The 14,111-nt window shown below is 41.4% G+C and overlaps 1 protein-coding gene and 1 long non-coding RNA gene across 5 annotated transcripts in view; one reads left to right on the top strand and one right to left on the bottom strand.

The window, feature by feature from the left end:
* B3GALT1 (beta-1,3-galactosyltransferase 1) overlaps window positions 1–9,540 on the top strand; it is a 339,454-nt gene extending 329,914 nt beyond the window's left edge. For all 4 annotated transcript variants that reach the window (XM_079982470.1, XM_079982469.1, XM_079982472.1 and 1 more), the window contains one exon: window positions 1,405–9,540. In XM_079982470.1, the coding sequence (XP_079838596.1) occupies window positions 1,618–2,598 (981 nt within the window). In that variant the 5' untranslated portion in view covers window positions 1,405–1,617 and the 3' untranslated portion in view covers window positions 2,599–9,540. The remainder of the gene's footprint in view (window positions 1–1,404) is intronic.
* Window positions 1–14,111, bottom strand: part of LOC307220792 — an 82,564-nt gene that overhangs the window by 53,062 nt on the left and 15,391 nt on the right. The window lies entirely within an intron of this gene.

The following is a 14,111-nucleotide window of genomic DNA, read 5'->3' on the forward strand; positions in this document are numbered from 1 at the left end:
GCCAAGGAAGAAAGCTTTTGACCAGCCTAAAGCAGGTCCTTAGAGAGGAGGCAGGATGAAGCCTCTCTTATATGCCCTGCTTAATGGTCTCTGTATTTTAATGCTATTGAAGCCCTTATCTGTACAGTTTTTGGGGGAGAACCTAGACCAAATACTTTGACCAGGCATTGCTTGTAACTGGGTTTCACCAGTTCTCAGACTGCTAAACCATGTTCTTGTTGTTTGTTTTTATGTTTATTCAGTGTTGATTATTTTAGTGTTTGTCACCTTGAACTCTGAGGAAAAGACAAATATAAATATATGCAATACAGGCAGCCCCCTATTTTCCATCCCATAGGACGCACCTAGTTTTTTGGGGTGGAAATAAAGGAAAAATTTTTTTTCCTTTATTTCCTCCCCAAAACCAGGTCAGGGAACAGCGGGATGGCGGTGCTGTGCCTCCCCGCTGTCCCCCGAGCTTGTGGGGCTGGCCGATGTCTGCCCGAAGCGTGGGGCGCTCTGCTTCAGCGCGCCCCACGCTCCGTGCAGCAGGCTGCTATCCGCAGCCTAGGGAGGCTTGCGGGAACTCCCGCGGGCTCCCCAGGCTTGCTGATAGCTTCCTGAAGCCTGGAGAGCGAGAGGAGTCGGTGCGAACCGACCCCTCTCGCTCTCCAAGCTTCAGCGAAAGCCTGTATTCGCCCCATAGGACGTACACAGATTTCCCCTTCATTTTTGGAGGGGGAAAAGTGCGTCCTATAGGGCGAAAAATACGGTATGTGTGTACAATATGTGCATGACTACATGTGCATTGCACTGAACCCAGAAGTGACCCGGAAATGTCATAAAGTCGTCATTGAAATATCAATAAACAGGCAGAGTGGGGTGCTTGCAGGCTTTTTCAAAGGGTTTCAATTATACGCAATTTCCAATGCATACGATGCCTCGGAAGGCAACCCCTGGGTAAGTGAGGAGCTGCCTGAACTTCAGAAGGCAGCTGATATTTTGTGCTATATTAGCCTACAATAAATGGTTCTTTTCATATGGTTCAGATCAATGTTAGGTCAGCCAATTACGGGACGGGGCGGGTTGCCAAAACTAGTTGTTAGAGAAAGACATCAGTATGGATATTTGTGACCTGTTGCTGAAGATCTTAGATGGGCTACCATAATTGCTAGGCAATATTGAAAATATCAAAGTACCCAAGTGAACTGCATTGCTTTGCCATGTTAAGTTAATGATGCTTTATTTGCTTCCCTGCAGTCGTGACCAAGCCTGTTGATAATAGTTACCATTCATTTATCTCTGCACAAAACCTTAAAACATCTTCAACTGGTATCATTTAGCATTTCAAATGTTTTGCTGCTAGCATCAACATAAACCAGCCCCTGTCAAAAAAAAAAATCATTTTCTGTTCATGTTTTTCAGAAATAGCACGTTGCCACAAGGAATGGGGACTACACAGGAGAAGGAAGACCCCTCAAGACGTTAAACCTTTTCTCTGAGCTCCATGAATGCGTTCCAAGTTGCTTCTCTACGTCGAACTTTACGGCTTGCAAAGTAACATGCTGCCCTTGTGGGAGAGGCCAGAGGTAGCGAGGCTATTCATTTGTTCTGCTGAATAGGAGAGCTCCAGGAACAATGGCTTCAAAAGTCTCCTGTTTGTATGTCTTGACGGTCGTTTGCTGGGCAAGTGCTCTGTGGTACTTAAGTATAACACGACCCACTTCGTCCTACACAGTCCACAAAAGTTTCCGCACCATCTCAATAGCTAGAAAGAATGTCTCCTTCGGCAATATAAGGACTCGGCCAATCAATCCTCACTCGTTTGATTTCCTCATAAACGAACCGGAGAAATGCGAAAAGAATGCCCCCTTCCTGGTCATTCTCATCAGCACCACACACAAAGAATTTGATGCCAGGCAAGCCATTCGGGAGACATGGGGAGACGAGAACAACTTCAAAGGTATTAAGATTTCCACTCTCTTTCTCCTGGGGAAAAACACAGACCCCGTGTTAAATCAGATGGTGGAGCAGGAAAGTCAAATCTTCCATGACATCATCGTGGAGGATTTCATCGACTCCTATCACAACCTGACTCTGAAGACGTTGATGGGAATGAGGTGGGTGGCGACATTTTGTTCGAAAGCCAAGTACATCATGAAAACGGACAGCGACATCTTCGTGAATATGGACAACCTCATTTACAAATTGCTAAAACCCAATACCAAGCCGAGGCGGAGGTATTTCACTGGCTACGTCATCAACGGAGGCCCGATAAGGGATGTCCGTAGCAAGTGGTACATGCCTAGGGACTTGTACCCTGACAGTAACTACCCGCCATTTTGCTCGGGCACTGGCTACATCTTTTCAGCGGATGTAGCGGAGATGATTTACAAAACCTCCCTCCACACAAGACTTCTTCATCTTGAAGATGTGTACGTGGGACTTTGCCTGCGGAAGCTGGGCATCCACCCTTTTCAAAACAGTGGCTTTAATCACTGGAAGATGGCCTACAGCCTATGTAGATACCGGCGCGTTATCACAGTGCATCAGATATCACCTGAGGAAATGCACAGAATTTGGAATGACATGTCAAGCAAGAAGCACCTCAGGTGTTAGGACACTTTGCAGATGTAAATGCTTTTTGTAAAAAAAAAACACACAAAAAATTAATTGAGTAGAGAGTAAATGGATGTCTTTTGATTGGAAAATGGGATGCTAACTTTCAGGAGAGGAAGATCTTCTGTATTTTTTGTTTTGTTTTTGTTCTTCTTTACGGCTTTGATTTCTGGTTTACAGACCACATAACGCAGTTGTCAAAAAAGGTAGGGTCACATCTGTCTTGGCCAGTCTCATAACTGCATAAAGGGGACAAATGACTGCTAGATGCTGTGTAATCTATTCCTATTACACCTCCAGAATAGGAACCCTCCTCTAAGGCAAGGGGAAGCAGTCTGAAAGATCAAGAATCCTAGCTCTTTCTTTCTTGAGCTCATGCTCACTGAGATGGATTTGAATGGGGAAAGCTAAGCAGTTGTATTATGGTCTTTTATTTCAAATTAGCCTCTCCTTCCCATAAATACTAGTGGCCTCCTGATCTGAAGCAGAACATGGGGCTGTGGTTGGAAGAAGAAGAAAAATCAGGAGTCTCTCTCCATGCAGAGGATTCTTTGGAAGCAAGTGTTTAATCTCACCTACCTGGGAGTAAGCCTTACTGGATTCCACTGGACTTACTTCTGAGTAGACATGCATTGTTAGAGATTAAAACACAGACCCCAAAATGGGATGGTGCAGGGTTTTTATTTTTTAAAAAATCACTATGCACAATTTCTTCACTGAGATGCAACATAAGGCCTCAAAATACACTAACAATAATGATGATGATGATGATGATGATGATGATGATGATGTTAAAATACAGAACAAAAAGTGCGTGCCGAAATACATTACATTACATTATATTCTTTACAAAAGGCAAATTTCTCCAGTATGTAAACTGCAAAAAAGGAACCTTTTAGAACTTTGCAGTTTTAATACAGATGGTGACATGCCCATTTATCAAAATAAGATTTTCCGTTTTATTATTATATTTGTAGACACAGAATTAAAGATCACATGATTATTAAGGATATGCAGTATTGTTAAATAAAACAAAATGTTAACTGGAAAACATCTGTAACTGCTGTGGGAGGCAAGCAAATCCTCAGCCGACACTTTCACTAGTTCAGTGTTAAAAACCGTTTGTTACGGCACTTTGCTTTTCGAAGCGCCTAAGTGCTTTTTCAATTATAAAAGGCTGCCCATAGGAATTATAGCACTGTATTCTGTAGATATAAGCATAATTAGTTTTTTCCCCATAATTAAAAGGCCTAAGAGCTACATAGAGAACCAACAGAAAGGGGAGGGATTTCTGTTTATTACTCCCTGCATGCCTTTCCCAGTGACACTAGTAGTAATTAGATTTGAAGCCAGCAGTTATCATCATTTGACAGACACATTGACAACTTCGTAATAATAAGCCACACACACTGCTAGGTCAATTAAAAGCAGCGATACCCAATATTAAAAAAAACAAAGAGATTGCTGTTACAAAATCAAGCAGTGGACTCAACTCAAAATCTTTCCTAAATTTACCAGCAACTCAAGCTGGGTGGCAAGGAAACTGGGTTCCTCAAGGTGTCATTGGATACCAGATCGTGGTTAAGGATGCCAAAACCTTCCCACTCCTGAACTAAAGCAACTTTGTGGACCATTCCCAGTATTTTTTATGGGCCATCTCATAACTATTTGATTTCTTTTTTTCTGGACAGCAGAACCACAGGGCACTCTGGAAGGAGTAGTTCAGGAATAGCCAATGTGGTGCCCTTCAGCTGCTGTGGACCATAACTCCCATCACCCCTGACCATTGGGCCCTGCTGGCTGGCTGGCAACTGATGGGAGCTGGAGTCCACAACATCTGAAAGGCACCAGTTTAGTACCCCTGGAATGGGCGATAATTTCTTTCCACTTAGAAGAGTAGCAGATAAATCCTCAGCTTGTTTTGCTCTTCATACACAACACATAGTTTGAATGGAATATTGTTAACAACCTCCTTTCCCCGCCCCCTTGCTGCTTCCTATGTGCCACAAGTGAATTCAGAAGTTACGATTGAGCAGGGGCAGGGTCCGTTAAAACACTAATGAGCATGCTCTCCTTTAGTTGAGGGGATTGGAACATTTTTGATGCATATTTAATAGTCTGGACTCCGGAGATATTTTCTGAAATAAAGGGTGGAAGAAGAATATTACAAAGCCCCCTACACAGCACAGGTTCCATTTCATTTTTTTCTTTGTTTCTTTTACTAAGGAAAGTGTTTATGCTGGAAATGCTACTCAAAGATTTAGAGCAAATCTATTACAGATGCTCAGTCATTTGTTGTTTTCACCTGCCATTGATGCTTCAATCTGTGGTAGAAGTTCTGTGTGGGAGGAGAAGCTTCCTCTGTGGAGGGTGTGGTCTCCCTCAAGAGGATGTGGACTCTCTTTCCTTGGAGGTTTTTAAGCAGAGATTGTCATAGATGCTTTAGTTGAGATTCCTGCATTGCAGGGGGTTGAACTAGATGGCCCTTAGGGTCCCTTCCAGCTCTACCATTCCAATATTCTATCCCTGTTGCATTCAATGCCTTTCCCTAAAAATCAACAATCCCCTGTTGCTTTTCCCATGGCAGTGGAAGAAGCAGCTGGGGGTCATTCCCCCCCCCCTTAAGCTTAAAATACTATTCGAGGGGGAAAGGTTCATGCCACACACAAACACATCTCCCATAGTAAACAATGCATGTGGCTCAGTGTCATGTAAAATTTGACCCTTGCATTTGCCAAAAAGCAAAAGGGCAGTGGCATTATGATTGCCTCATGATTTGAAATTAACAAAAGTGTCTCAAGTTGAACATTCAAAAACCACCTATTCCTTTCCCTCCTTCTCTTGAACGCTAGTGTCATTTGTGTGATGCCACAGAGTACAGCAGTTCTGTCAAGAGATTCCAGGAAGATGTCCACTTCCAGCCCAAGCCCACATACCTGCTTCCTTAGCCCAAGCAGAGAGAAAAGTTTCATATCCATCTAATTCATGCTGGTGATAATCCACATTAAAAAGTATAACAGCACAGAACACCTGCTATGCAAATAAGGAATTTTGAAAATAGCAGCAAAAAAAAATAAGCCCACTTCTGATCACACATAGCTATATTAAATTTGAAAAATAATTTGGGGAATAAATCTGAATTTTAAAACTGCTGAACAAACAGCAAATAAAAGCAGGCCAAGTAATTAACAATTTCCATTTAACTTAGATGGCGTTACTGGCAAAGAGAATATGTGGAGGCAATGGACAGAGCACATCTCACCATATCAATAGAGTTTAAATTCTAAATATCTAATATCAGAGATGTAAAGGTGTTTTGTTCTAATATCACATGGTAGCTGCGCATGTCGGTTTAGTAGAGACTTCCCATATCAGTCCTAGAAAATGCAAGCAAGTCCACACACGCTTGTGGCTGCTTGGTGGACATCGGCTGGATCTAGACACATCAAAAAATTGTTTCAGAAAAACGCATTGTACACTTCAAAGGGGGAAATCGCATTGGCGAAAGATGGAACTCCACAGTGCCATCTGGTGTCGCAGTGTTATAACACATACAAGGCGCTTTTTCTTTACTCATGTAGCTGAGTAACTGGCAGAAGTTAGTCATCACTTAGGCTGCAACCTTATATACAGTTGCCTGGGAGTAGGTCCCATTGAACTCAGATGGGGCTTTCTTCAGAATTGATATGCTCAGAGCAATGCATCTGGATTTTGCTAAAGCCAACAAGCTCAGGACTAGTTGGGCATCCGAGAAACATGGGAGGGAGACAGAATTTAGGAGGTGCATAGGCTTGCTCACTCAGTGTTTCCATCCCACATACATCACCTCAACTTTCCCACATTGAGTGGGCAAATAAATGCTTAGAAATCTCTACTTGATAGGGAATCTGAACAATGCAGGATTTCTCATCATGCAGATATTTCTAAGCATGCTCAGCTGAATGTACTTGCAAGTCTCGTTCTGAACTTCACACTCAATGTGCAAAGGTTTCCTGTGGGAATGAGGACATTAAGGGCAGGGATTGTGCCTGTGCCCACTTCATTCATTCATGGTGAATGCTTGAAAAGGGCTTCTCTTTAACTTGTCCCCAAATGACTGCAATAGCAAATGATAGCTCAGTGTGTGAAATGCCCATCGTATGTCACAGGTCAAACATTGCAGAGAAGAAGTTTTTATATCAGACACTGATATGTGTTCACATGATGCATACATCAGCTTTAGGATGTAGTAGGGAGAGTAGCATTTCACTAGACTAGCATCATCCGATGAAAGCTGCTCTCTAGCCAGGAAGAGAGACATTCAGATACATTTTTATCATACTTACAGGACAAAGACACCAGTGTAAAATCTGTTCTATCTTTTAAGATAGTTTGACTTATTTTAGAAAGTATGTTTTAAGTATGCAGCATGCATTTAATGTACTGTGCAAATAATCTGTAAGAACTGATACCTTTGCTCAATATTTTGTAAAGGAACTACTGGATGTCGGTGTGCCTACTGGTTGTGTAACACAACCCAAACTAGGATAAAAAATAGTGACAGTGATGGTGAGCATTAGTTATAAGCAATGACCAGTTGCACTGATGCCCAAAAATGTCTCAGGAAAGAAGTGGAACTCATTACAGATCACAAAGAAGTTACGGCTTCAATAAATCACTTCATCTTTGGGTACTTCGGGTAGATTGACTAACATTTTACTACCAACATGCTGGAAGGCATTCTGTAGTGGCTGTTAAAGAGTTCCTGTATTTCGGCTTGATTAACAACTTATGCAGAACCTCAGCATTTTTCTGACACTTCTTATTCGTTTTCTTATATGTGAGCTGCTTTCTCATTAGCACACAGGCACTAAGTGGTGGCCAGCAATTTGCAATCCAGCATTACACAGGACTGAAAACTCACAGTGAATGAGATGTTACTGAACCTGTGCCTGAGACATTCTTGGACCGTAATGTCAACAAAACATTCACTGTGAGATGTGACGTAGTGTTGTCACATGGTGAGTTAAAACTCACCATATGACAACAATATCACATGGAGAATGTTTGCAGATATTAAAGTGCACAGATGGAAACTCATCATTCGGAAATAGCAGGGGATGTATAGACTGAGTAACATATAAACCGGTTCCCTGCTGGTCTGTGGCCATATCATGAATCCCTCCAGTAACAAACTCAGTACGTTTCAACAGAATTGGTGGCAAAACTGAGAAATAAGGAGGAGGTATCATATCTCAAGGAACTCTCAAGCTTTTAAAAATATTTAAGACACCCACCAACAGGGCAAAAAAAGGGAGTCCAGTGAGCATCCTCAGTAGCCACAAATGATTGAATGTCTGTTGGCAAGAAAAATGGAAAACCAGGGGCATGGAGAGACGAATGAAATGCTCAGCTTGAGGGAATGGCTGGATGAAACCCTCCACAGGAGTGCTTTCATTAGGAGGAAGGACAAACTGTACATTTCACATCATAGGATCCTACATTACATTCTTAGAGAAGCTGGCAGGCTCTATAAAATATCTAAGTATGTTGGCTTACCGTATGAATTATTCTTGGAATATAGATGAGAGATATGGTTTCAATGCAGTATTGAATCACAATTAGCAATACATCAAGATGTAATCAGTGTTTTAAAAGAGTATAAGGCAATCTAAGTTCAAATCCAGCAGCTATTTAAAGAAAAAAAATCTAAAAATGGCAAGATTACTATGGGAAAAACACATTTTCAACAGTGAAGAAATAAGATCTTCCTAAGTCAAGAGATTTTGAAATTTCCCTCAGTGTTGCATTTATGCTTAGCATTCTCTCCTCTCTCTCTTTTTTTCTTTTTCTTTGACAGATTTGTAAATATTCATCACGGAAAGTGTTGTATATATTTTAAATCAATTTATTCTCTTTCCCACTGCATATGTCTGTAGAGTCAGCTTGCAATGTAACATTTTGTTCTGCATGGAGCTGCGACAGGCTTTTTATCTCTTAGTGTTTCAAAAGCCTTAAGCATGAGTGCCCTGATTTTTGAATGTACAAGAAGTTTTTAAAAATAACTGGTTTTTTATACTTTTCTTAATTATTTTGAGCAAATTTGGGAGGGGGTTAAATCAGCAAAGGGAGACCAATTTTGGAACCTGAAACCTGCATACAAGTTCTGTTACTTGGAAGTATTTGGTCACAGAGAGATTGTAAAGAACCAACAACTACTTGGGTTTTTTTAAAAAAAAATCTTTGAGGAAAATAAGTGCTTACGTTACTTTTGAACAAACCACTCTTTTTTTTACAATTGCAACCAACACCTGAATCAAAGTCATGTTTGATTTTTGTTGAAATTTGAACGGACAAAGCACATGTTGCCAATAAGCTTTCAGAAGTCTTATCTTCTGAAGAACTATATAATAATAGATTTCCTTAGTGGGCGACTTTGGAGGATTCCAGAGTCATTAAGATTTGGTGGATTAGATGACCCCTTACTGGGATTAAACCTTTATAGAGTCATGTAGAGAAGTACAATTTAGGAAGGAAAAAAGGTAATGAACTAAGAAAACTTGTTGACATTATCTGAAGTTTAAATGTACCATTATATACAGATGGTTGTATTTATGTATTTATTTGTCAAAACTGTATATATTGTTTTATCTAGTGTAATTGTCTAAAAGTGCATTTCTTCTAGTTGAAAAGTATTATCTAGGGGGTTGTGGGTGTGCCAGCCAAGCTGCTAATCAAGTTTTTTATAAACATATATATAAATGTTCAAAAAAAGATGAAGGGGGGAAATGAAAGTGTCCTGTACAGTTTTCTTTTTTGTCATTCCTTACTGAAATGTAAACTAGACTCAGACAGCACGAAGCCAAGCTATAACCACATCTGAGGAGGACAGAGTGTTGTTTTGCTGATTGTTTTTAAAAATTGCAGGGGGGGGGGTGAGGAAATAAATTAAGGAAAAATAAAGTTGTATCAAGTCGTCATTTCTACAATGCTTTCCTCAAACATGTTGTTTCATGTTTCTTGAATAAGTTATGTATCCTATGGAACTGTAGCTAGATATATTGCAAGGATACAGATAAGACTCCTAGTAGTAAGCCATGATAATTCGGGTCAAAATCAGTTCAATTACAGGGTTAACACTTCTCATAGTAACTTAGCAGGTCTCTTCAAGAGTGAAATCTGCTCTTTAGGAAGCTGAAATATATTGACTCACAGTACGAATAGGATGCCAGGGCAAAAGAGACGCATGAAGAGATGGGTCATAATTTGGCCAAGACTCAAACACCATCCATTGGTCATGCTTCCACAGCTGCACAATATGAAGCAAGTTTACATGAATGGGAGACAAGTTCATCATAAGAAGGGAGGACGTCGTAAGAGCATCTTATCTAGCTGCTCTGACTCTTCTTCTTTGGAGAATTTCCTGTTGGAGCTGGGAGTAGCATAGCCCTGTACTATGTTAGCTCACCCTCAAACAAGTGAGGGGAAGAAGAGTTTGGATTTGGATTTGATATCCTGCTTTATCACTACACGAAGGAGTCTCAAAGCGGCTAACATTCTCCTTTCCCTTCCTCCCCCACAGTAAACACTGTGTGAGGTGAGTGGGGCTGAGAAACTTCAAAGAAGTGTGACTAGCCCAAGGTCACCCAGCAGCTGCATGTGGAGGAGCGGAGACGCGAACCCGGTTCACCAGATTACAAGTCTACCGCTCTTAACCACTACACCACACAGGTTCTACTTGCTGGTTATACCTTGCCCCTTCTGTTTCAGCCCCATCACCTGGCCCTCACCATCTTGCATGCATTGGAGGGGAAAGGTGTGAGACGGAGAGCCTGCTCCACATGTGTGGGGTCCCTGCACTGTCAGAGCTTTAAATTGCAAGAGTCAACATACTTAAAGCAGGCTCTCTGCCTCAGACCTTCTTCCTCCAATGCATAAATCCCAAACTGTGGCCCATGAGCTTCATTCAGGTGTTCTGCAGGGTGTCTGTGGATTTGTGGTTAAAGGTGGGAGATGGAACATCCATTGCACTGAATATGTATATTGATTTTCAATTCTATTTTATTACTCCTTTCAATACCTGTTCTGCTTTTTATTGTTTTACATTTTAGATTCTATGAAATTAGAATTTCTACAAGTGGCAGAATAAGCGTTAAGTGGTCCACCAAGATCTGCAGCAATCTTCAAGTGGTCCATGCTGGGGGGTGGGGGGAGTTTGGGAACCACTGGTATAGATGACAGGGGGAAGAAACAATGTTGGGGGCAGGGCCAGCCAATCTGGCCTGACTCTTCCCTTTGCATCATGATAACTGCATTTAGAGTAGAGGGTAAATGTGCTAACCTGCACATTTTGTGTATGGGATATTCTGTATGAGGTTGAACAGAATAAAATACTTTATCAATATGGATATCTGCCCCCATCAACAGTACTTTATCTTTGTTTGGTCTCATTTTGTGGACAAGAAGTCTTTCTATACGTACTCCTTTTGTTTCATTCTGGTCTGCTCCCATTGGCTCAAGAGAAAAAATGGAACAAAAACAAAACACTATCTCCTCCGGTATACCACTGCATTTTAAGTATCCACAAGTTTCTGTTTCCTCACACAGTGGCATAATTGCTGCAGGTAAACAAAAGAAGTGCACATATAGCTTTGATCAGAACTTCCTGACACCCTCAGCCTCCCATTGCTAGCAAGCTCAACAGCAACCACAAAAGGCCTGCCATTTCTAAGCATCCCATATAAATCCTTCATTGGTATTCATTCATTGACTTTCATTTATTCATTCATCATCCACACAATGAGTATTCCAGCGCTTCCCATATCAGGACAACCAGGATGTCAGAACTGCTGTCAAGGGAGTGGGACTTCATTCAAAACAGCAATATTCTGCAGGGCGGGGTGAATTTATGCCACATCTAAGTTTGGTGATATATGTAATCATCTGATCAGTTGCATAAAACCATTCTAAAACTTCCATACAGTGCTACCTCAGGTTACATATGCTTCAGGTTACATAAGCTTCAGGTTACAGACTCCGCTAACCCAGAAATAGTGCTTCAGGTTAAGAACTTTGCTTCAGGATAAGAACAGAAATCGTGCTCCAGCGGCGCAGCAGCAGCAGGAGGCCCCCATTAGCTAAAGTGGTGCTTCAGGTTAAGAACAGTTTCAGGTTAAGTGCGGACCTCCGGAACAAATTAAGTACTTCTTGACAAACCTTCAATGTCAAGATTTATCCCAAATTTCCACCCCTGTACCGATTTCCTGTCATCATTTTTGCCCTAAAATACCAAAGCTTTGATAGCTCTAGGTAACACCTACTGAGGCAAGAAAATAGATTAGGTGTTACAGTACAGCAGCATCTCTTGCACCATATACTTGATCACAGTGGTGCAAAACTGATGTTTCTTCGCTCCTGTTAGTTACATGACACATACAATCACTGCACACTTGGACACTGAAACTCTAGCATTGCACCTTCCAGTCTGAGCGGCACACTGCCTTTTGACACTCGCTCCATGGATCACCTATTTCTAACCCACTCAGCAGAACTCATTACCCAAGTGGCATCCTTGGTCTCATGATAATCTCTTCCCATGAACTTTAGACCTGGAGAAAAGTAATCCACGTTTCCTTTGGTCAGCATCTTTTGAATTATTTTCTTCTTTTTATTTCATAAGAGAAACCAAAAAGATCCATCTTCCTTCATTTTTTTTTTATCTTTTTCTTTTTTTCTCAGTAATAAACTCACTGCTTGAGGGGCTTCTTTTAACAATGGATAATGCAATTGCTTCATATTTAAATAACTGTCAAGGCTTCCTGTTTACCCCTTTATTGCACTGCCTGCTGGCTACCTGCACATCTTTGTTAGAATTTGGAGCTTGCTGTACCCATTAAATACACTCTGCTGATCACTATGTTTATCTTACATGTTTCTTTTACATGTGGTCCTGGAGTAGCCGCTGGGACCATATAACACAGGTCCTAAAGGATCTTCACTGATTCCCAGTTGTTTCCAAGCACAATTCAAAGTGTTGGTGCTGATCTTTAGCCCTAAATGGCCTTGGCCCAGTATACCTGAAGGAGCGTCTCCACCCCCATCATTCAGCCCAGACACTGAGGTCCAGCTCCAAGGGCCTTCTGGCGGTTCCCTCACTGTGAGAAGTGAAGTTACAGGGAACCAGGCAGAGGGCCTTCTGGGCAGTGGTGCCCTCTCTGTGGAATGCCCTCCCATCAGATGTCAAAGAGATAAGGAACTACACAACTTTTAGAAGACATCTGAAGGTAGCCCTGTATTGGGAAGTTTTTAATGTCTGACATTTTAATATATTTTTTATATTTTGCTGGAAGCAGCCCAGAATAGCTGGGGAAACCCAGCCAGATGGGTGGGGTATAAATAATAAAATTTATTATTATTCTCCCCTGTATTTTTTACAGTTATTCTGTATCTTAGTCCTCCTAAAGTGATGAATTTCTTCTGACGCACTGGTAAATTTCCAGTGCTGCAAAATAATAATAATAATAATAATAATAATAATAATAATAATACTCAAACAAATGTAGCTTCGCCCATGCTCACTGCCATATATATCCAGAGCCCTGTGATCCAAGTACTTCATAGGAGAGGACATCTCCATGCAGCACGAACACATTTTTGTGAGTGCAAAGTTGCCCCTTCCTTTGACATGGATGGAGATGCCATTGCAGGTTGGAGCAAGTACTGCCATGTTTTGGCATGATCAGATGCAGCAGAGAAATGGGCTCTTCCTTGGGATGAGCAGATTCAAAAGAGCAGAGATCATACACCATTCACACAAATCTCCTGTTGTATTTTATCATCCTATCAGGAGCAGATCAGAGCCTCTAGATCAACGAGGAGAGGCTGGGATTGTGCCACATATATAGGCTTCAAAACAGAATTGCAGATAAGAAACATATGTTGGGCACATTCATTGCTCTTGCAGGAAGATGGCCTTAAGCAAAAAGCACATTAAATCATCCTGGCAACTGCTTAAAATGCAGATAAAGTCGGGGCAGTGTGTCATGGGCTTTGAAGACACTCAGACTCAGGACGCAAGGGAGAAACGTGCTAAGAGGAAGGCACGCTTGGCAAATCCACACTGTGATCAACTCCCACCCAGAAACCAATGTCCCCATTGTGGAAGGACGTGTGGATCCAGAACTGGCCTCCACAGTCACTTACAGACTCATTGTTAAAACCGTGTTTATATCTTACTCAGCTACGAGTGATCGCAAAAGAAGAAGTAGATGTGTTTTTGCAGAAGTTTTCTCTCCATGCCACAGATCTTGCATATTTTTTTCTCTCCCCCAAATTGCCTGTGAGTGACTGTAACTGTTATCCAGGGTTTAATTAATGTACAGCTTAAAGCTGCATGGCTATTAGTATTAGGAGGGTGGGTTTTTCCTGAGCTTGATTATCTTAATTACAAGCACTCTATTTTCTCATTTGGTTAATTGTCATAGATCTCCCAATGTATCCACAGTACTGCACAAGAAGCCAATATAATTCTTAAA

Source organism: Podarcis cretensis, assembly GCF_951804945.1.
Source record: "Podarcis cretensis genome assembly, chromosome: 1".
NCBI lineage: Eukaryota > Metazoa > Chordata > Lepidosauria > Squamata > Lacertidae > Podarcis > Podarcis cretensis.